Here is a 23,877-nt window from a genome sequence, read left to right on the forward strand (position 1 = left end):
CTCCATTTCGCGGCGCGGGCACGGCTCCGAGGGCCGGCGGAAGATGGCTCCCCGCTGCTTGCCACCGCCCCCCCCCCCGCCGCTCCCCGCAGGCCGGGGGCGGCGGCGGCGGGGCCGGGCGCGGTGCCGCCTCCCGCCGCGGCGGTGGGTGGGTGGGCGGACGGGCGGCGCCAGAGGCGGAGCCTGTCGCTCGGCCGCCGTACGCCCGGGGCTGTGGAGGCTGAGGAGCGGGCGCCCGCGGCGGCCTCGCCATGACGGCGGCGATGAGGCAGAGGTTTGACCGGTTCCTGCACGAGAAGAACTGCATGACCGCCGTGCTCGAGCGGATCGAGAGCAAGACCGGCGTCAACCGCACCTACATCGCCACCGGTGAGCTCCGACCCCCGCCCCGCCGGCTCCCCTCAGGCGCTGGGGGCCGGGGGGCGCCGGGCCTCGCACCGGGGCTGGAGGGCGGGGGCGGAAGGGCCGGCAGCGGCGGCCGCGCCCTTCCCGCTCCTCCGCGTCCTCCCCCGGCGGCGGGCGGGGACACGTCCCCCTCCGGCGCCCGCGCTAACGGCTCTCTGCTCTCTCCCCGCGCAGCCATCGTCGGGGCGGTGGCCGTGTACCTGGTGGTGGGCTACGGCGCGTCCCTGCTCTGCAACCTCATCGGCTTCGCCTACCCCGCCTACATCTCGTGAGTGTCGCGACTTTTGCCCCTCTTACCACGACGGTCGCGTGTGCTACCCGCGGGGGAGAGGATACGGTTGCGAAATCACAGCCCCGCGCTGGCGCGCGGTCTGTCGCGGTGGCATTCCGGGACCAGGCTCCCCCGTGTTTCTCCCGCCCGCCCCTTTCCCTGAGCACGTACAGGCGCAAGGTGCTCAGTGAAGAGCAAGGTTTCTCCCACCTGGCAAGTGCTACGTAAGAAGTTACAGGTGGGAGGTGCTGGGTAATTTCCACACCTGAAAACCAGTTCCCCTGGCGCGTTACGTTTCGGCTTTGGGTTCCTAGCTTTGTCATCTTCAGTGGGAAGCTGGAGCCCTGCGTCTTACCTGCTGCTGGTAACAGGAGGGAGAGTCGCCGTTGTAACAGTATTTGCTAAAACTGGCAGCGGTATTTCTGGTTGATGACACACCCAGATGCGCAGGAAGGCGCTGGTGCAGTGTCATCCTGTGTTTGATACAAAGCACTAGGTAAGGTAACAGGCCGGAGGCAGAGATGCATGAAGGAGTGCTGTTTACTCCAAAACCACCGAGCTGATGAGAGGGTGGAAAGGAAGACACTCTAGCTCCTCTTGGGTGTAAAAGACTTAAAAATATTTTATTTTTTCAAAGGAAAGCCTCCTTAGATGTTTTGGTTTTAAGAATATCTGGTATCTTTCATGGGCATTATATTGGTATTAGACCAAAATGTATTTCCCGTTAAGTAAGACCACCGTGGACTATGTTCCAAGAGACTTGAGAAATGTACTAAATAAAACCTTCTGCGTAGCCTAGTAAGTTCATAAAATGGAAGTCCTTCCCAGCTGTACTGCTGTATCGTTGAAACAGAGGGCTTGCCTTTTACGTAACTCTCTTTAAATACAGTCAGCAACTTTTATAAAAGATGTTCTCTGTAATTAGCTCCTGGGCAATACAAAATAGGGTCCTTCTCCTTTGTTTTTTTCAGAGATGTTGGAGATTGATTTAGTTTTTGACTCTCTTGAAACGTCTTATGGTTGTGATGCTTAAAACTAAGCAACACTTTTCTAAATGCTGTTTCCGGTGAGCACTAATTTAGGAGATTATAGGCCAAGAACTCTGGAGAAATTTAGGTTTTATTTTCTGTAAGGCAATTCTTAGTGAAAAGATTAGTTAAAAGGTATTTTTTCATTAAAATCTGAAAGTGAAAATAGCCAACAAAGCTTCAAAACCTTAAAATAGTTGTGTAGGAATTACGTTTATGTAATATTTTGTGTCTGACTTAGGTCACTCTTAAACTTACATAATTACTTTCTAAAATCCTATTTAAATTTTTAAATTTGTTTTAAAACTGGTTTGGGATTATATTTTAAATCCACTGTTATGCAACTATGGTGAATAAATTGATAATAAAACCTCTTAGAACTCTGGAGGCAAGACAGTAGCAAATCAAATATGAACAATGGGTTTTTATCTTCCAAATTTTTTTCTTCTAAATCTGGAAAATAAATTTTTAAAAATCTTTTTGTAGGGTGTCTACCCTTTTTCATGTTGGAAGGCGGTTTTAAATGTATCTTAATGTGAAAAGTTACCTCCTGTATGTTAGTACTGTGGGGTGTTTTGAGTTTGTTTGTTTGTTTTTCTTTTGGTAGTGGGTGCATATGCCATTGTCCTTGGCTGCAAATTTTACTTAAATAAAAAACCATGAGGAATAACATGCATATCAATACAATGCCACTTCTGTTTTTTCCAATTCATGCTTAGTTAATGCTTTCCCTTTAGCTGTCTGTTTAATGCTGAAATATTTTTAGGAGAAAATTATAATCTTGGGTGAAAATCTAATTTAAAACGCATGTGATGTGCTGCATGCCATTGTCTTTCAGTGGCAGTCTGCAGCCAGCTTATGAAGCCGCCTGCTGACAGCACAGGTGGGCTCGATCCCTTCCCCTTCCCCTCCCAAGTACAGAGCTGGTACGTAGCATTTTCCCACATGTGTTGCTCTGCCTGCAAGCCTGCAGAGCCAGCAGTGTGGGTGCAGAGGAGACATGGGAGGACGTATGCTACTGCACGCAATTTCGTGGTCTTGTTAAGTTTCCCCTGTTTTGGGAATGAGGTGTGTGGACTCAGGACAGGCAGTATTGCCCTTGCTATCCTGTACAGCGTTATGGGATCAGTCTGATAGCAGCACACCGGGACATCTGTGCTGTCTCCTGAGATGGCTTTGAGTCTGGAGTCAAGCATGGGCTGCCTGACCGTGAAAAAGAGCAAGAACCCTCTTTGGTGATTACCCTTCTTCCACCATATGGGTTTCTTTTTATCTTGGTGCTACCATGCTGCTCTCCATATCTACTGTAGGATCTCTATCCTAACGCATGGCTAAACTGCAAGAAGATAAAGCTGAATTACTGGAGTGATTTCTGTTTTCATTTTTGCTGCTCTGGTTCCTGTACTGCAGTTAGGGTACTGCCGAGCTCTGTCCCCATGCTCATAAAGCATAAAGACCCAAAGCATTAATAATGCTAGCCAGGGTGAGACAGCTGAAGAGCCTGCTATGTGAACTAACCGTAGTGAGATTTGCTTCCTAGCACTGGGCAGAAAACAGTTTTCAGCTGTTTTCATCAGCTGCAAATACCCTCAAATGGCTTTTGCTGTAAAAGCTGTGGGTTCTGAAAGAGGTCAGGAGCTGTAAACGGAACATATTGTGCAGGGTGTTAGTTTGATGTTTACGCAGGTGTTTCAGCAATGGATCCAAGCCTGAAATGTCTCAGGTACTGAACGAGAAAAAATAGGTTACTTTTCCCCAGTTAACTTACTTTCTTCTGTTGTGAAGTAGATCAGTGTATCAATTCTGCATTGTCAGTGACTGAATTGTTTAAAGTGAGAAACAACAAAGTACTGGGTCAGGCTTCTGTTCAGCAGAAAAGACACTCATGAAGGAGTGGGACAGGTGTCCGTGTTCTGCAAGGGAGATGGCCCCCTGTCCTTACAGTTGTTTAAAATGGCAAACAGGTGACTGGGTGAGTGACCCATTAGGCATGTTCCAAATCTGTTTTATTGGGATTTTAGTTCTGGGTTACCTTGGTCACAGTAGTTACTGTTCATCTCTGTGCTTGACTGAAAGAAAATATATTGGAAAAAAAACCCAACCCCAGAGAAGGATGCTCAGCTTGGATTTCGGTCTGTTTGCACATGAAACCAGGACACTTTTACGGATGTGCAGGTATCTGCCTGTCAGGCCTTGTATAATTCTGTAGTTTATTTTCTTCCATTTACATCGTGTTCTGTATTCATTGTCAGCGTGTGCTGTGCAGCAGGTGCGAATTTCAAGTGGAGAAGCGCTGGAGGCGGTAGGCACTGGGTTAGACCTGGCAGATGGGGTGTGCCTGGCTGTCGGTGTGAAGTGGTACAGCTGCAGCTGCGCTGCTGCCTGCTTTCACATCACTGTGGTGCTGGTCTTGGCCAAGGCTCAAAGACAACGTGAGGGGAGGGGGCAGCTCCCTAGCTAATGCCTGTTATAGTGTCAGGCAGGCACAGCTCTTTCCCTTCTCCTTTGCTCATGTTCACCTTCAGCTTTGCTTTGTGTGTCTGTACTAGTCTCATACGCAGAGGAGTTTCTTCTCTAGCAATACAAAATCTTCCCAAAAATCCAAGTCTTCTATGCCATGTCACCAGCAAGGGCCCACCCGAGGCTCTTAACATAGGCAAAATTAAGCAGTAGTTTTCCAGGTAAACGTTATCTGTCTGTTTCCCAGTAAGTCAGACAATCTGGATTGAAGTTTGTCATAAAATGCTAGTCTTATACCCTAAAATTCTGTTAAGTGCTATGTGATGAAATAGAATAATTAATTTTAAGTTGAAATCCAGTATTTGTTAGCAGGCTTTTGTGTTTGCAGTAGACCAGCATTGAAAAGTTCACCACGGATGATAGAAGCAACTTTTTATACTTCTAGCAAGCTTTAACTGCACAAGGCAATATTCAGACTAGTAGATGGAAGAAGTGAGTGTTGGCAGTATATAAATAACATTGCCAGTGTTTTCACTGCTTCTCTGAACTTTCCAGAGCTAGCCTGTTTAAATGTAGCTCCACCCATAGCCAGTGGTGGTTAACTGCCTCAAAAAAATTAGAGAGGAAGAGTGAGTGCAAGCAGGAAGGGAGCCTTTGATGACTAAGAAATGCGTGCAAAGGATCAGAAATTTCAGAAGTGCTGTCATGTTTGGTTTAAAAATTGCCAAGATGGAAATAGCTTTAGGCAGTAAAATGTCTGAACGTATTACTGGTGTCTTCAAGGGAGAAAAGCAATATAGTACAATCATGCCTCTCTCTGCTTTGGCTAATTTTATGCTGTTACTTCAGTGTAGCTGTTTTTACTATGTAAGTGCTGCTCATGGCATTTTACAAACAGGAAACAATCTAGATTGATTGTAGAGAAGTATAAACACGCAATTCAAGTGTTAATTTGAATACTGTCATGGTGTCTTGAGCCTGTCTCCTAGTTCCTTTGCCTCTTCCATACCTCTAAGACAGGAACGCTGTTTTTCTTTGGTCACAGTTGTTTAGAAAATGTAAAATCATTCCTGTATTTGTTGAGAGCTACAGCAGCAAATTTGCTTTCTCCTAAGAAGTTCTGAGGAGCATGCTTACTTTTTTCCTTCGTGGAAAACGCTGCGTGATGTGCTAATGTTCAGAAGTAATGCTCCACTGCTGCTTTATAAAAGTGATTCGAGAGAGCTGGTGTGTCTAACCAGATTCACAACACTCAGTATAAATACAAGCAGAAAGTTTCCAAATTTGTCTGCACTTAATGCTGTTTCCTCTCCCAGCTGATACTCTTTTCAAGTGGCTTTAGACACTAAAAAGTGTCTTTTGACTTTTTTGTATCTGTTCTACCAAATCAGTTCCTCCAAACATACTTGCTTTTTGTCTTTTAGGTATTAGAGTGTCATGTTTAAAATAAAAGCCATCTTATCTGTTGGTTGGACAAATTATGTGCTTTCCTTTCTAGAGATAGCAAGTGGTTAGATGCAAGAGAGTCTAATATTACGATAACTGTAGGAAAATATGAATTTATCTTCCGTATCTTAAATTTAGGTTAAAAAGTTAGAGGTCTTTTTTTATACAGATGGGTCCACAATCTGAATTAAACTCATTGAAAGATTTCCAGTTTCTAATTGATGTAGATACTATTTTTAGGGACTGCGGATATGTTTGAGGGACAAATGAAGGCATTTTAGCAGACCTTCTTGGTCAGGATGCACTGCAGTACTGCACCTTGCATGCGCTCCTCTCTCTTACCGTATTGACCTCTAGCAACTTGGTTGATGTAGGCTTACAGAGGTTTAGGGAATAGTTAGACTTGCATCAGTGGGGCTTGCTGGAATATATTTTTAAACTACCCTTCCTCCTGGTGAGTCACAATGCTTCTAACATTTAATGTGTGGCACTGCAGATCCTAAATGCTGAAAAAGTGAGCTTAAAGTCAAAAAGTGAGATTAAAAACATGCGGAGTACGGTTAGTTGCTTTTCTTGTTTTCCTCTTTGTTTTGTTGTGGTGATGTACTCCAGTTATATTTTGAAAGTCTTTCTTCACAGCCATGGGACTATCTGACACAGGAGAGCTGGCCACATCTTGCTGTCCCAAAAGGAAGGAAGCCAGCTTGTCACTATGCATACGATGAACAAGATGCACAGTTTTTAGATGAGGCTAATGAGACTGTCTTCGGCTGTTAGGAAAAGAAACGCAGGCTTTCATGTGAGGGTCTGTGAAGACTAGATTAAACTTCAATTTTTTTAAAAAGAAAAACTGCAAAATTTCGTTGCTGCACAGCTTAGGAGCTAGCACTGTACCAAGGAAGGAAGTTCTTCAGGTCTCTGCAAACCAGCCTCAACCCAGAAGTTAGTCCTCAGCCTAAAACTTGAGTCTCTTTCCCAATCCCTGATGAGTCATTTTTTAAACTACTTTCAATAATTAAAACCGTAGGATTTCTGTTTCTAGTTTAATAACTCCTTAAACGGTGATTACCTTGAAACAGCAATGTTTTACCAAGTGAGACAAGTCTGAAAATGTTGCACCATGATTTCATGCTTTACTGTACATTTGTATAAATTAAGGCCATGCTATAATTCTTTTGCCAATATTGCAGTAGACAGAACTGAAAAAACCAGTAGTAGAGCTGTAACAAAATTACACTTGAAATAGTCTCTGCAGTGCGGCATAGGTTGACAGGAAAATGTAACTTTTATTCTTTCCGTATTGTTGCAAGCACATAGCAGGGGCCCAGTTCTTCTCCATTTGGTCACAACAGTAGTGTTTGATCGCTGTGCCTGCACCCTAAACAGTAACAGCTGTGGAGAGGCAACCAATGCATGTGAAATGTTTTTTTTTCCTGCTAACAAAATTGTCTGTCACCAATAGAGAAGCGTTGTGTTGCGGATCCTTAGCAAGTGGCTTCCTCTGGTGGGATGCAGCATGTTCTGCGCTACGCAGGTAAAATGTGGCTTTTCCCAAAGCTCCCTCACTGCACACCACTTCTCTTTCTTGTCAATACTTTCAGGAAAGACACCCTGAAAGTATTCTGTAATATAAGCTGGGATCAGAGGTTTCCAAAACAGTGTTTTTTAGACCCTAGCAGGCAGTACTGGTCTAATGGCTAATGTGTACAAGTACAGCCAGTAGTGAAGCTGGTAAAGCTCAGCCTGAGACTGTGTACACGGGTGAGCCCCGCTGAAGGCTGCAGTGACTTTCCTTGCCAGTGTTAAGGGTGGAAGTGGAGGAAATCCCGCTTCCAGAGAGAGTTCATGGACAGCTTCTCTGGGAGTGGAGAGCTGAAGCCTGCCGGAGCTCCTGCTGCCCAGCACCACCCGCATCGCTTGGCCTGTGTGGCAGAACAAGCAGTAACCAAATGGTTTGTCAGGCTGGACTGAGGCATTGACGCATGTTAATCCCAGCAAAAAAAGCTTGCGTGTCCGCGGGTGTGTGTTTTGGGGAAGCTGGTTTTAAGCTGAGTCAGAACCGGGGAACTGACTCATTGTGTGGCTGTACAAATACTTGTTCCGGAAGAGACTGGGCCAAGAATGAGCAGAGAGCAATGAAATGATTGCTGCTTTTTTGCAGGAATCTAGCTTTGTGCTGAGTTACCATGTAGTCTTAGGACTCGCTTCACTGGTGGGCAAAATGGCATGTGCTCCTTTTGTGGCCTCAGTCTCCATTTCCTTTGAAGAAACGAAGGTAGAACCCTTTGTACTAGCGTCATGTTGTTTGTTGTTGTCTTCTAGTAACTGAAAGAGGGTGGATTTACATTAGCTATAAGGAACAAATTCTTCACTATTGAGGGTGGTGAGACACTGGAACAGGTTGCCCAGAGAAGTTGTGGATGCCCCATCCCTATTAGTGTTCAAGGCCAGGTTGGATGGGGCTTTGAGCAACCTGGTCCAGTGGAAGGTATCCCGGCACATGGCAGGAGGGTTGGATCTCTAAGGTCCCTTCCAATCAAAACCATTATATGATTCTATGAATATCTGTCCCTGCACGGACAGTGAGCCCCCCCTTGCTGTCCTTCATTAGTTTGTCTGCATCTTCTGGGTACATAAAATTTTGAGAGAGGGGAGATGGTAGACTTACACTGCAGCAGTTTTGTAAGTGCATTTGGCACAAAGATTTTTTTCAGTATCTGCAAATGCATGACTGCTATTGGAGTCAATAAGGACGAGGAAAGATGGATGAGAGAAGGCTTTTAACTGATGGATGAAAATGTAGAAGACAAAATGATAAAGCAAATACAAATACACAGGTACTTGTTTCACTGAAATGATGCCAAATGTCACGGAAGCAGCCTGCCAAGATGAGTCTGAAATGCGGATGACAGGGAGGCACCAAACTGAGGAAATATCTGGTGCAGTGGAGTGTTGATCGCACACAGGTGTCTGGATAGGTAGCTAGAAGTAAATTATTTTTGAATCACCAGAACCTGCCGTAAAGAGTTGGGGCAGACCAGTAAGTATAAGCCCTAGAAGTACAGGTAATTTCAGCGTTTTTTTTAAGTTAAATGGGAAAAAAAACGTTATGCTTGGCTAAGAGGGTCACAAATATTCCTGCTTACTCATTTAGTATAGCTCTGATTAGAAAACTGAAGGAAGGAGGCACGAAATGGTCCAGTCTTCCCTAACTACAGCATGAATGCTGGGCTTAACAGAGGCTAACCTTTTGTCTTAAACTTGTAACTTTATTTATACAAGAGTCATGAGGTACATCTTGTAAATTACAGGGATTTGAGTGACCACTGCGTATGAGACTACAGCAATAAAATTTGGCATTTCTTTCTTTATTTCTGGCTTCCACATCTTATTAGCTGGACTCAGCTAAAAAGAGAAAAAAAAACAAAAACAAAACAAACGCTCATAACTGGTGTACTTATAATATGCTTATTCTCTGAGTACTGTATGTGTGAATTAACTCTAACAATGATTTGTTATGTCAGAGCTAATTCAAGAGTGTGTAATAGTCACTTCTTGGAAAAGAGCTGATTTTTCGTTGAAATGAGTCAGATGCTTTAAGTGAAAGAACTCAACTTGGCAGCTTACTAAAATTAGACCAGTATCTGTTACTATCAGGTAACAGGATAAAGTAACCACACTTGATCTAGAGTTCAATTTGACTGATTCTAGGATGCACACAGTCAAAATTGAGCTGGTACTCTGATACTGTAGCTACATAGCTGATATGAGCCCTGGGCCACTGGAGAGCATGGCAGCCCCTGTTCTTCCCTGTTGGCATCACCAGCTAGCAAAGTTATTGAGAAACATCTGGCTGAAAATGAAGTTTTTTACTCAGCTCTCCATCTGCCTGCACAAGTTGCAATGCTGGCCTATGGCAGACCACTTTCACTGCTGGACAGGCATCTCTTTTTGAAAGAACTGAGCTGTGGTCTTTACCATCCAGTCTACTGGAAGCTGATCCTAGTGACTGCTCTTACCTCTGATGTGCAGAACTACTGTAAATAGTTGTTTGAGGCTTTATTTGAAGTCCTCTACATTTACTGTGTAAGCACCATATAAAATCCTTTGTGATGTGTAATTACTACACATAACTAACATGGAATTTAGTGATATCAGTATTGGAAAAAACTTACAAAAACCTGACCGTATCTCTTTCCTTTTTAAATTTGAAACTATAGGCTTTGGATGCTCCTTCCTTTGTTAGGAATTCTTAATGTTATGTGCTAAAGAGACTGACTTATTTGCTCTTGCAACGTATAAATAACCATTACAAGAAGGCTATCCTAAAGTTGGCTGTACTACCAATGCCTCCTGATCTATATCTTTTCAGTTATTGATGGAGATTCCATTTTGAATATCAGACTGATTGATCCATGACTTAACATGGAGTAGAATAAAATGTTCTTGGCTTGAAGTAACATATATGATGTATCTCCTAAGGTTGATTGTGCAGAGCATTACACCAGGATAATACCTAATAACTTACAGAATAACTTATAAGTCTAATTAGGGTGGGATTCTCATGTTGAAAACACTACAGTGATAAATGGACACAAAACCTATCCGTTCAGATACTCTACATAACTTGCTGTACTTATTTGTTCTTGGATAAGGAGTATTTTCTGTGACTTACTATTGAAATAGTGTATAACTAGCAAAGGACTTTTGTCCTTTTATTGAACAGGGGCATGTTAGACTATGGATTTCCACTGGCAGTCTCAGCTGAGGGATGTATTTCCCATTGAGAAGTAGATTATTTATAAAATACTTGCCTTTCCTTGACTTCAGATAAAAGTTTCATTTACCGGTGGCCCTGGTATATCCTGCTTTTTCCTTCCATCCCTCCCACTCAATGGGATTGGGACTGGAGTCACTGCTAACAGATGCAGTTTGTGCCCCTCCTTCCTTGCTGAGGTGGCTGTTCCCTTAGTGGGTGTGGTAGGGGTCTGCCACCTGAGTTTGTCTGATGTGCCTGCCTAGATCAGGCCGTTAGAGAAGGGGAAATGTGCTGTTTCCTACAGTGTGCAAGAAAACACCGCATGTGGATTTAATACTGCATATTGGCTTATTAAAATCAGGTGGGGTTTTGACTACTTGTAGTACTGCTGCTTGTGACTGACCATGAAAGTGTCTTGTTTATGTAAGCCCTTCAAGACATCACCTTAAGGAACTGCAGCAGCAGATGGTGAACATTCAAAGGGAGCACACCCATGGCACTGCATTTAGGAGCTCTCAAAGGCCATCCATTTTCACAGGAGAGAAGATAACAGAGCATGCCTCATTGACACAGTGATATGTCATCTGCCCTTTGCCACAAAATTGGAGATTCTAAGCTTTTTTAATGAAAACTGATTTTCATGAATACTAAGATGACTTTAGTAATGTTAAAAAGAATTAAACAATACTTCCTTAAATCCATAGATGGCTTCAGACGATGACTGGAAAACAGCAAGGCTGTTAGTGGTTTCACTGCAGAGTGTTCTGTCACAAATACCAAGCTAGCATGCTTATTGTGGTAAATTAAGCCTTCCCCTGTATGCCTCTAATGGAGAAGTTGTCAGCAGAACCAGAGAAATCACACGATGAACCCCTACAGCAAATTTTCCTTAACACTGAGAAACTTTGCAATTAGTTCCATTCTCTCCTTCATTTATCCACCATTCTAACTTCCCTACTAGTCACTTCTACTTTTTCTTTCCCTCCAGAAGTATAGTTTCACACCTTGAAAATAGATCAGTAGCCCTCTCCCATACCTCCTGTGGTGTTTGTTGTGGGTTGTTTTGGTTTTTTTTTTTTTGTAGGGCCCCTGCACCAGGCAGTGTTAGACTACCTGAGAGGTGAGGGCATAGAAAAAATGTGGTTTATAGTGGGAGGGCAGAAGCAGCTGAAGTTGGCACTGTCTTTGAGCAGACTGCCTAGACTACTGTTTCCTAACGTTGTGATGTTAGCAACAGCAGTAAGCAGACCTGCTGCCGTCCACCTGTGGAAAACCTGTTCTTCCAGTTGTGCTGATCAGCAGTACCTCAGTAACAGTGCCTTATTGTGCATGATGGGGTATGGCAAGGGCCGTTGCTCTTCCCGTTGCAGGACCCTGCTGGCCAGCCACAAACTCTAATGGAAATAATGCATAAATTAAGTATCCGATCCTCATATTGCATTTCAGAGTAATTCAATCCAGTAGCTGTGCCAGTTCTCTCTGCATGTGGTGGGTTAGCCAGTGCTTTTGCTAAAACATAAGGCATGTCACGTGATTGATTTTTTTTTTTCTCATTAATTAAAAAAAATAACAGAACTAGGAAGTGACAGAGTCCAAAGGGTTTCTCAATTCACAAATCAGGAAATGTACTCACAGCCAGCCATCTGTCTGGTTTCTATTTTGTAAACCTCCCTAACTCCCAGGTTTTTTTTATGAACTAAAAGGAAACTTTGCACCTTTGATATGTCCCACAAGTGCTGCTTCAGCAACAGTATAGCTGATATTAAAGGAAAAAGTTATAAAAGAATTAAAACTAAATTCATTAAACTGAGTCTACAGGTTTTAATCCTACAGCACGAGTGGAGAGGACAAATGCTAAATTTTTAATACTTCTAAGCTTTACATTATCAGGCTTACAGTTGCTAGCATTTCCTTCCAAAACTTCTTACAGTGCTAATCTGGAACTCGGCAAGTCCAGAGTCTCCACTGCTTTTACTGAAGGAAGCGCATGTCCGTCTTTGTCTCAACTTCCTATTTTTAGAACTGTGTAAACTTGAACTGCGTTCCCCTAGCAATTGGAGAACAAAAACCCAGTCAGTCATTATGCAGGAAGCCCAAGACTTTACTAGAGGCTGCTCCACCCTGTTCTTAATACCGTAGTCTATATCAGAATTTGCAAGTCCTGTAGGAATGGATTTATAGAGCAGAACAACTGGTGATGCAGATACGTAGTCCTCACTGTATGGGGCAGGGCGTACTGGATCTGCTCTGCTTTTGTAGACCAGGTGCTTGTTAGCGGTTAGAGCAAATCTTGTGGTTTACCTTTTCAAAGAGGAACCTAGCGCATGTCCATTATGAGTAAAGATATTTGAGATTCACTTCAAAATCCTGAACTAGATTTAAAATTTTTGTCTAGATGCTATTTGCACCAGGAGGTGCTGGTCTGTTATGATCCCGGTAAGAAAGGCATTCAGATTCTGTAAAGCTTCATTTAAATGCTATTTATTAGAGCTAACATTATAGAGAAACAGAGAGTAGTATAGACAATCTTATATCCCTGTAGTTGCTGGGAACCCCAAGTTGTGCAGCAGGCCTCTGATCCACACACAGCACATTGTACAGACCTCATCTGTAGACAAGGGTACCCCATTTTGATAATTTAAGCTATTGTAGGCTTTTTCTTTCAAGACAACAACTCTATTCATCATTCCTACTGTCAGAGAGGAAAGATGTTCACTGTTAGATACAGGCAAGGCCACGCAGGTGGTGTCATCACTGGTACCCAGTGGGAGCTGCCTGTGGGATCCTCTGTTTCAGTGACCTTGCTGAGTTTACCCTGTGACCAGGGAATTTGTGCAGCACAGCACAGGCCTGAAAGCCAGGCTGTATGTGCAGCACAGGCCTCTGCTCACTCAGATATGGATCACTAATGCTTCAATGTACGATAGTCTCCTGGTCAGGATCACCACAATGCATCCAGAACTGGAACTGGCCAGAGATTATCCCGTTTTCCCTGTCCCACAAACTGTATCATGAACAAGGTGAGGATGCTCAGGTTTTTTGTTTGGTTTTTTTTGTTTGGTTTTTTTTTTTGTAATCACAGAGCTAGGAATAGCTTGAGTATCTTTTCTTTTTGAAGTCTGACATGTAGGGAAAAGCTTTGCTTTTCAAAGATCTTGGGGACATTGTCTGTATGATAGATACTACTTAGTTCTCTTCTGTAGAGCATATAGAGTAATTATTATGAGGACTTAGATTTAACAACAAATCTGAGTCATAAAAACTTCACCATTATAGATGAGACTGATGTTACTGATCTGCTTACTTGTTTTGTTTTCCTTACAGGATCAAGGCCATTGAAAGTCCCAGCAAAGATGATGACACGCAGTGGCTGACTTACTGGGTTGTGTATGGTGTTTTCAGCATAGTGGAATTCTTCTCTGATATCTTTTTGTCCTGGTTCCCTTTCTACTACATGCTAAAGGTATGTTAGTTCATGTAACCCCTCTCCTAAAATGACAGCTTTGGTGTAACTGATATAATGTCTTCAAGAATGGATAGATGACAACATATTCCCTTGGAACCATTCCCGGGTCACACCTTATTTTTAGATGCAGGTTACATGTAATTTAGCACTATGAAAGTGATCTTTTTACGGCTCATGGTTTTGTGAGACAAGAGGGGAAGTTGGGATGGGTGGCAGGGAAAGGTCTGCCATGTTTTAGGAAAAAGAAATGGTGTAGCTGTACCATAGAAGGACAGTTCTTTGTCTTGGTGTTCAGGTAAATTTGGGCAAAATGCCAGCACATGGTAAACCTTACAGAGCTGCTCTATTTTTGCTTTAAGTACATTAGCAAAAGTGGAGAGTAAAATCACAAAGGCAGCAAAAGGAAGTGTTAACATCTGTGCTACAGGGAGCAAAGAAGGAAATTGCAATATAAGAATAGTTCGAATCATCCGGACTTCATTTTCAATTAAGCCTGCTTTCTTGAAGGGAAGTGGCAGGTATCCGAGGACCTTGTTGCTAATGTGCATTTGTTAGTGTGGTTTGACTACAAACAGTGATTTGCTTAATGTGTTCCAAGCTTTGTTTGTCAACTAAGGCATGAGTGTATTGTCAATCAACTTTAACATGTTAAATTATTCTAGGAGATAGCCAATTACCGTGTATGCTCTTGGGTACAAGACATTCTAGCTTGCTGGAGAGTCAGTTGTTTAGCTTAAAGAACTGTTAACCTATTTTCTGTTTCAGTGGGCTGTTCTACTCCTTTTCTTTTGCTTTGTTAGCCTGCTTTAGTCCCACCAAAGTTCTTGAAAGGATTTACTTGCCACCTATTGTGGTGGGGTCATGTAAAATCTTAAGGGTAAGGTCTGATGTTGCCAAATGCTTTTCCCAGGAAATGCCATATTTTAAAGACAAAAATTGACTTGGAGAGCTTGGTTATGCTTCTGCGTTATTCCTGTTGAATCTTTAACAGGCATCAACTGTGCAATCATTTGGATGCTTAAATTTCCCTAGGTCCCTAAGAAAAAGCACGAATTCGAACTACTGCTTCAAATTAAAAATATTCTGGTCTGTCTCACAAAGTTAATTCTCTTTCTCTCTCCCCCCCCTTAATTTTTTTCCCTTAATAAAAAATGAAAATATATTTTCCATTTTAAGCGAATGGTTTTGTAAAATTTTTAAGAAGAATCTGCTGATTTTGAAGTTTAGCATGGGTAAAACGCGTGAAAGTTTTACTGTTAACTGAAAGTTACTCAAAGTTTGTTATTCAAAGTACAATTTCATCTGATCTGAATAGGATCCAAAAGGATTGCTTATGGCACTGGAAGAATCTGTTCTTAACCACTTACACAGTTATTTCACATCCCCAACTTCACCTTACAGTTTAGCAGGATTATGACTTTACCCATTGTCTGCAGTGATGTACACTCACAATTGGGAATTCATACAGTGTATTTTCAGAGCTGCTCTTTTAACTTCTTGGTGGTAAAAGACGTGGCAATGATTTCTTCATGCCAGCACAGCACTCCTGAAGAGCACGTGCAATTGAAATTCAGGTTGACCTAGCAAATAAAGACCAACCACAAATGGCTCTGATAATACTGTATCAGAAGTGCCACGTTTACATGCAGTGGTGGCATCAACAGAAAGCTACTTTTCTCTGCTCAGCAAAAGCAAACACAGGAAGCAATTATGGTAAATGCACAGCTTTCTACAATAGCTGCTGAAGGCACATAGAAGTCAAGTATTTGCTCTCAGTAGTGGGTAGTAGGAGAGGTTTACTTCTGTGATGCAAAGGCAGACAGAAGGTGTTGGCTGAGAATCAGAAAGCATTGCTGACTGGGTGGAAGGATGGAAGTTACTCCCTGTGGGGAAAAGGAGGAAGCAGGCAGCTCCCAGCTTTCAGTCCATCCACGAGTAAAACCTCTTGTAGTTTGTGATGTCTCCAATGAAACAGAAGCCCAGATATGTCATTCATGCAAATTTCAAGCTCACTTTCATTTTCCAAATATGCTAAATTTGCATATTCACATTTATTTGATACAGCTTGTAGCTTCCAGTCCAGACTGAGTTTTAGCTGCTCAATATTTCCACGTACCTTGATGTGCAGGGCTGAGACACTGATCATAGCTGCTCCCATATTCCTCTAAGTCCAGAACCTAGGCTCTGTCACCTCAAAGCTTTCAGCACACTAGGAGTTTTTACAGGTGGGAGAAAGGCGTGTTCAAGAACTCCTTTGAATATGTTATGATATTTGCATATGCATTTGTTCTCCAGTTGAAAACTGTTTTGAGATTTCTTGGGTTTTGTGGTTTTTTTGTAATGCCTACTTTTTATTTATCTGCTTTTTTTTTTTTTCTCTGAAGCACAGGACATGCATGCAACTCGTTATTTCATGTGTATGTGATCTGGTTTTCAATACTTCTGTTAATTATTTGAAGATTTCTTTGGCATTCAGGTATTAAAATACTGTAGCGAGTGAAGCAGGCTGTAGCAGAGGTTATCATCCTAGGAGTATTCTTGGTAATGGGAAGGAGAGAAGACTCCCGAGTTCTGTCTTGAAATATTAGAATGCTATTTCTGAACAGAGTTCCTAGCAGACATGTCACACTGGGTGCATTATGCAGACTGCTGCTACGAGGCACTCACTCAAATGAAGCAGTGGGAGCTGTCATTGTGAGTGTAGCGACACGCCAAATGTGGCAGTCTGACTCTGCTTCACGACAGAGATCCTCTCCTCTCACCCGTGCACCCCGTGCAATTAATTATTGGTTTCAACTAAAGAGCTACTCCGCTTCCGTTAAAATAAAGACCTTGTTTTAATGACTGCAGTTGTCTGTTAGGAGTGTGTTCATGTTTGTGGTCATATGAGGTGTGTCTTGGGTTTTGATAGTCTTCTGTCTGTAGACGCTTGGAACTGGCCATGGGCATGCTTGCGGTGTTCCTCAGCTTCCTCTGCTGTAGTAGCAAACCCAGCGGTATTCGGTTTTGTGCTGCCAGGCAAGAACAGCTGCTAGCACCAGATCCAGGTGGGTTAGACCCAGCTCTGGTGTCTGCCTAAGGAAGTCACCCTATTACACAAATTCCATTCCTTCCTCTGGCTGGTCTGGAGGGTCGCAAAGAATATAGGTTTTGGGTTGGTTTTTTTTTTCAGTTAACAATTTTATCACTCTGAGCTTTCTGGACCTTTTTACAAACCACTCTATTTTTAATAGCTCATGTTAGTTCACTTTCACGAGAGACAAGGGAAAAATAAACTAAGTCTGACATTCTCAAGCTTTGAAAAGACTGAGATTTGCAACTTTGGTATGTGTCCTCTAGAAAATGTACATAAATGTCTATTTCAGTACATTTCAAAAGTAACAGGTATTTGAGAACAAATCTATAACTATAAAAGATTTGATTTTTTTTTTCCTTGACTATACTGTGACAAAGCTGTAAAATCAAAATGACTGATTTTGTTCTTAGGCGAGAAAAGGGAAATTTCCATTTCTTTTAGTTTCAGAGGAAGTTGGACTTACAGCTGAGGGATTTCCTAAAACAAAGGAGAACTAAGTAACATCTTTGTATATTGGGACAGGTAAAATAACTATCAGTAATTGGCCAGGTATTCTTTAACAGGAAATAAAATTAATATACTTCTCAGCCTTTAATGAAAGATAACAACATAAGATACTAGAATTTATTCTTCTGTTACATTAAGTTCTAAATAATAGAAGCTTTTGAAAACTGATATTCCATCACTTTTTGCCTTTATTTTCTCTGATCATGCTTAATGATACTACATCAGTTGCTTCCTACTGGTGCCAAATTTTATTGCATGTTGAATTATTTCTTTTAATTCATTGAAATGTTCCTGGTAGGCGTTCTCACTGGTGGACACTTTAGTTTGAAAAACCTTTCTTTGTCTTCTGGGCAAACACTCTTTTTAAGTCATTCTGTTCTGACACCACAATGAAATAGTTTAAAGAAGAAAGCTTAAAGCTTGCCTAAGAGGGGTGAATTGGTTTGGCAGAATCTTCTGTAGAAGGCAGTTGTTATCCCCAGGAATCAGTGATCCTTTTCAAAGAGACAGCCTGTCAAGGTACCTCTCCAGCTCCAAATATATCGTAACTGATTTTCTCTGGGGCAAGGGGAATGAGAAATGAGCTTAAAGAAAAAAGAAGTAGCAATCTCCTCCAAAAACAGTACATGTTTTCTTCAACTGATGTGCATCAGGGGATCAGTTTTGCTGTGGTGTGCGCTACAGTGAGGACAAAGCCAAGGTTTTACAGGTATGAAGAGCAGAACCTACAGAACATTCAAGCTCAATATTCCTTATGTGTGGAAGAAAAGAGGGGAGATATTCTAAAATATTTGGAAGGCTTGCCTGAAGAAGACTATGTGGTTTTCATAATTGAAAAAGGATTTCATTATCTTTTTTTTTTATTTATTTTTGTTAAACTCAAATCAGACCCTTTCTTTTAAAATAACCTCTCATGACTTAAATCACTTTGTAATGGCCAAATTGTTATTTAAGAGTTTCTTGTGTAATGCCAAAACAAATATTTGGATGTGGTTCTGTCTTCGCAGTTTTACAGTGGGACATCAGAAGTATGAGGGGAAGGAGAGGAGACAGAAATGCCTGGCTAGGCACAGCGGGATTCTGAAAAGATACTGTGATAGAACGAGTTTCTAGGAAATGCTTTTGTGCTATGCAGTGTACTGGAAACCTCATAAATAAGAAACTTTGCTTATATTTTTTTTTTTAAATTACTTTCAGAAGCTCTAGCACATGCATTGAAACATCTCTTCGGCTGCTGTAGATACTGCTGTGGAAACTGAAAAACTTCTGAAATCTAAGCTATTTAAATAAGTGGTACTGTATTTAAATGCAGACTTTTAAGTTGCTTACGGTTTTATTGTAGTTTAAATGATTAGTTTGACTTTTAGTGCCTAACTTAGCTAATTGTGTGGTGGTTTTTTTTTTCAGGAGGAAGAGTTGAGGAGTTGTTGTTGGTTGTGTTTTCTCCCTCTCTCCCTCCCCTCCTAAAAATGTGTGGAAATTCTCAAACATTTAATCATGTCTAACCAAAACAAAGCACATTTTGGCTGAGGCTAGGGTGGTTTTGTTTCGTGCTGTAAGAAAAAATGGTCTATGAAAAGCTGTTCTGCCTTTATTTTCTGGAAAGATTTTTGACACGGAATAATATCGTTCTATTTGTGTCTGGAAAAAACAGCACAATTCCTGAGAAAAATTGCTTCATTTTGTTGCAGTTTTATCCTGCAAAATCTTTATATACATACTTTCAGAGCTCAAGCAAATTTAGTTAGGGCATTTCCTGTCCCTTAAATGTTTTGATCGTGTTTTGCATAGCTATCTTTGTATTGCATATGATGGTGGAACTGAAGCCAAATAGAGGTACTGCAGTAGTCAAGACAGGTATTTGTAATACACGTAACAGCTGTCTTTCCAATTCCCTTTGTGAGATGCAGAAATATTACCCCACGCACAGTGCTGTTCACTTTATTTTTTTTTTTTCCAGAGAGCAGATTGTGCTATAAAAGCTATGCCTAAACTGTGCGATCCAAAAGCATTACCCTTGCCTGTGCGCAATGTGTAGGTTGGATATATCTTTCCTCCTTGTCGCTTTAGCTCTGGGATGCACAAAACCCCATTCTTTCCCCTGCTGCATTTTCAAAGCAGGGAGGCAGAGAGGACAGGGATACGTTTTGGCTGGATTTAAGTGATTTAGGGACCTAGACCTTCAGTCAGGCCTGTGCCAGATAGTTTAGAAGGAACCAGAGCGCCTAACATTTTGTCTAATCAGGTTTTATACTTCCACCTTTTAAAAAAAAAAAAAAAAAAGTACATGCAATCTTGCTACACCTGTTACCATATTAGCTTTACTACTACAGCCCTCCTCCTTTACCGTATCAGTATCCATGAAATTATTCCAATATAAAGATTCACTGTGCGTAACTATACTGACGTGCATACTTACGGGACTGTGACCGTTCAAAGTGAAGGGGACGATGTACTGTTTTAAATACGCTCAAGTCAGTGGCCCGGTCAGGAAGGCACAGTACGCCTTGTCTCCTGTTCGTTTCTTCTACTTACACAGATGTTCTTGTTCGTTGTAGTGCGGCTTCCTGTTGTGGTGTATGGCTCCAAGTCCTTCTAATGGGGCAGAGTTTCTCTATCATCGAATTATCCGGCCTTTCTTCCTGAAGCACGAAGCTCAGCTCGACAGCGTTGTTAAAGACCTGAAAGACAAGGCTGCAGAGACTGCAGATACCATCACTAAAGAAGGTGAGGAGAAGGCCATTCGTTAATCACAGCAAGTAGGAGGAATTTCCCTGTGCAACTCTAATATTACCATTAATATTCATCATTTTGGGGGAAAAAAATTGTAAGAAGACTATGTAAATTATAATGGAGAAGTTAAGTTTGGGTGAAGATGCCAGGAAGAGAGGATCACAGTGGATCTTACTTTCTAGACTGCAGTTATGCTAGAATAAGTGCAAGCTGTATGAGTGGAAGAAACGGCTCGTTAGTTTGTGTGTCTTCCCAGCATACGTATCACTGTAAACGCTCTCTCTAGAGGCAGGTCCAGACATCCTCACAAGATACTTTCCATAAATACAGTTATTGTTTCAGTGTATTCTTGTGTCTCCTAAAATACCGTCTCAAGTACCTGGTAGCATAGAAGGGTTGCCAATTGTGTAGTAAAGCAACTCCAATAAACAGCAACATATGAAATGAAGTTTTCCCATCTATAAGTTTTTGTACTTTTCCTTCCTCTGGAGATCAAAGGATTCTGAACCCACTCTTAAAGAAATTACTTAGGTTTTTATTTGGTTAGAATAAATTTTATCACAGCCTGTAGAGTGCTTAATTTTTGCTTTTATTTCCTTGCATTCTGTAGTGGACCCTCATACTCTAAAATATCTGAGGATAGTTTTATGAATAAGAGAAGGAAATGTATTGAGTAGCTCAAATAAAGGTTTATTTAAATTTCATTTGAAAGGAAATTTATTTGTAAGATATTTCAAAGCACCTTAAGTCTCCTTTCCCCCAAGCAACGCATGCAGTCTCATTTCCTCTTACCAACTTAAGCACTTTTCGTGTCAGTATTTAAATGATCTGCCTTTATCAGCTACGCTTGAAAATTTGCTGCATGACCCTTCCTGAATAATTACCATTAGACAGGTATCTTAAATAATATTCTTCCATGTTGGATTTTTCTGTCCTCATTCCATTACTAGTTTTTTCTTTTTCCTATTTTTACATATAAAGATTTCCACATGTATATATTCTTTTAAGAAATCATTCACATATGCATGCATGCACACACACATTAGCGTTATTCCAGCCCTATTTCATCAGCTTGGTAGTAGATTTCTTACTGTTAACTTGTACGTCCTAAACACTGTAAGCAGCTCTAATTCATTGATACTATAGTTATAAGCCAGTTTGTGCTGTTTATTTTGCTGCTCCTTGCTTATGGTTTATTTTTTAAAATCTTTATATGATCAGTTTTATCACTATGTGTGTGTATGTGTATACAAAAGCTATGATTTTCTTTTGTGACCTAAAAGGAATTTTTTTTTTTTATGCAGCTGAAGAACACTGAATAAGCCACTCTGTAAGATTAAACTTGCTTTTCTTTTCCTGTAGCCAAGAAAGCAACAGTGAACTTACTGGGTGAAGAAAAGAAGAGCACTTAAACTGTTAACTGGATAAAGCTTCCCTACGACCTCCTATATGAAGCTTGATGTTACTGGGAACTGTGGTATAACTTTAATAATATTGCCTTGGAAACATTTTGATATATTAAAGGAATGTGTTGTAAGTTTGCTTACTACTTTGCTGTGTCTGTATAGAAAGTAAGCTTTTTTATTTAAAAGCAATGCAGTGGGCAGCATCTGAAGCTTAATGAGAATATTTTATTCATCTTCACGCAGAAGAAATCTTTCAGTAATCTTTCTGCAGTAACATAAATAAAAAGTATATATCCCACAGGCTCTGCACTTTAGTTGTCTCTTTGTGTATGTAATTACTCTTAACACTTTGACTGTGGTGCATCTGGTAACATGAAGCTATTGTATAAGGAAAATACTGGTCTGAACGGATCTTCTTGAATATACAGGAAATTATTGTGAGAGCTGGCATAACAAATGTCTTCCCCACCAATACAGTTGTAAATGATGAAATTACGTGTTCTAGGCACCTGATCACAGAGATTATTCACTGTTGCATGTTTCATTGTAACACAATATTTGGTACAGTGTGTGTCTTCTTAAATTAATAGATACTAAATATAGGAAAGAGTAACTTCATTCAAGTGATGAAGCTTATATTAGCGTTAAGTAATTAGCCGGAAATGGATGCATTAAATTGCACAAGATTAGCACAGAGTGACTAAAGTACAACTCCTTGCCTCTTCTTGCTAAATAAAGTTGTCATCTAAAATCGTTAATAGAGTGCCTTTTAAGATCACACTCAAAAGCACAAACCACCTTTCGCTAAGGAGCGATACCATTACCAACACTTTTTCCTAAAGTCCTGCTGAAATGTTAACTGCCCAGAAGTACATCATTAATGGCGTGGACTACAACCTCCCATGAGCTTTTTCTGCTCATAAAAATCTGTAATCTCTTCTGCCTGTACTAAGAACAACTCTGCATGAGCACCAGAACTTCCTGAATAGAGATGCTGTTGTTGTTACTTGATATATTCCTGACCAATCAGTAAGAAGGCAACCAAAGTTGTTAAGAGAACAAAGGCTTTTTTGCGATCAATGGAAAAGAATATAGTTTTGTTTAGATCTGCATCTGTATTTACTTTTTCACACTGCAGTATTTTCAACACATTCAGCATGAGTTACTGAAATCTCCCTGTTCTTATCTCCGTGCTGACATCTTTAAAGCCTACAGTAATGCTATGTCAGTTCTTAACTCACAGAACACACAGAAGGTAAGCTTAAGCTTTTCATTTGATAAAAGGGGACTTCTGGTCCACATTCTTAAATTCAAAAGATTTAATCTTAAAATAGACTTTTGAAGGCTTTTGGCTTTCTGCAACAAGTTGGTATATAAGCACTCACTGTAAATTTCCAGATGCAAGAACTGCAAAATAATAAAGCACACAGTGCAACTCAGCAGGTCAGTTTTGAATTTGAGAGATATGTGTTATAAGAAGAGATGTGAAAGTGACTTAAGAGAAAGCATTTTAAGCTCTAAGCTGGAAAACGCAGCCCTTCACGGCTGTCAACTCGGATAGGGAAGTATGAGACCCACTGGGCATCATTTTCTGTAGGACGGCATGCAGCTTTTCATTTGGAGGAAAAAAATGTAAAATATCACAGCTAATCATTCCATGACAACTTTTTGTTATGAGTGGATGTGCTGAAGAGGATAAAGTTTACAGCAAAGCTGTAGATGTAAGCAAGGAAAAAGTTTGAAGTGACTCACCATTTAAGTGGTTTAATTTCTTGTCTTACCTTCCTCTGTCTTACGCCCACTGAACTTTTCTGTAAGCCATACTAAACCCTAGTGCTGTGTTTTAAACACTACCAACTGTGTATATCTACTACTCAACAGTTCTTCCACTGTTATTAATGGGGATAATATATTTCTAGGTAAGTGTTAAAACATTCCCTCACATCTCTCTTAGGACTTAACAGTTAGGCTTTAAATCAACTTCTTGTTGATGTCTTTACAACTTGGTATTTCTTGACCAGCAGCTAAATTCAGTGCTCCTTTGTCAGATTTCTACTTGAACTACAACTACCATCTGTTGTTAACAGAACTTGATCTTGTTGTTTGCCTTGATGCAAGTAGAAATGACTGAATTTCTGCAGCAGGTTATCCTTTCCTGCAAGTAACTCCACCGGGCTGGCCCCACAGATCAGTGCTCTTCTCAAAAGTCTTCTTCACAACATTTATGTGCAAATGTTGGTACATGCATCTGCTCCGTGTCTGTGCTGAAGTTGTAATGTGCTAAATAAAAATGGATGCAAATAAAGAGATTCTTACAGGA

General features: G+C 41.1%; 1 protein-coding gene across 1 annotated transcript; it reads left to right on the forward strand.

Annotated features, from left to right (window-relative positions):
- Positions 1-154: 154 nt before the first annotated feature.
- REEP5 (receptor accessory protein 5) lies at positions 155-23,877 on the forward strand. Its single transcript, XM_087742091.1, has 5 exons — positions 155-369; positions 580-673; positions 13,694-13,832; positions 19,977-20,145; positions 21,514-23,877. Exons 1-5 carry the CDS (start codon positions 252-254, stop codon positions 21,561-21,563), a joined length of 570 nt encoding a protein of 189 aa, XP_087598217.1. The 5' UTR covers positions 155-251; the 3' UTR covers positions 21,564-23,877.

Source organism: Nipponia nippon, unplaced genomic scaffold, assembly GCF_047370975.1.
Source record: "Nipponia nippon isolate SJK-2023a ecotype South Korea unplaced genomic scaffold, ASM4737097v1 scaffold_8, whole genome shotgun sequence".
Classification (NCBI taxonomy): domain Eukaryota; kingdom Metazoa; phylum Chordata; class Aves; order Pelecaniformes; family Threskiornithidae; genus Nipponia; species Nipponia nippon.

Bases quoted from the DNA above. Each gene is read 5' to 3' on its own strand.
- REEP5 (XM_087742091.1), top strand. From the start codon at position 252: ATGACGGCGGCGATGAGGCAGAGGTTTGACCGGTTCCTGCACGAGAAG. The intron at 370-579 runs GTGAGCTCCGAC...CTCCCCGCGCAG, and splicing joins CCGCACCTACATCGCCACCG to CCATCGTCGGGGCGGTGGCC. The intron at 674-13,693 runs GTGAGTGTCGCG...TTTTCCTTACAG, and splicing joins GCCTACCCCGCCTACATCTC to GATCAAGGCCATTGAAAGTC.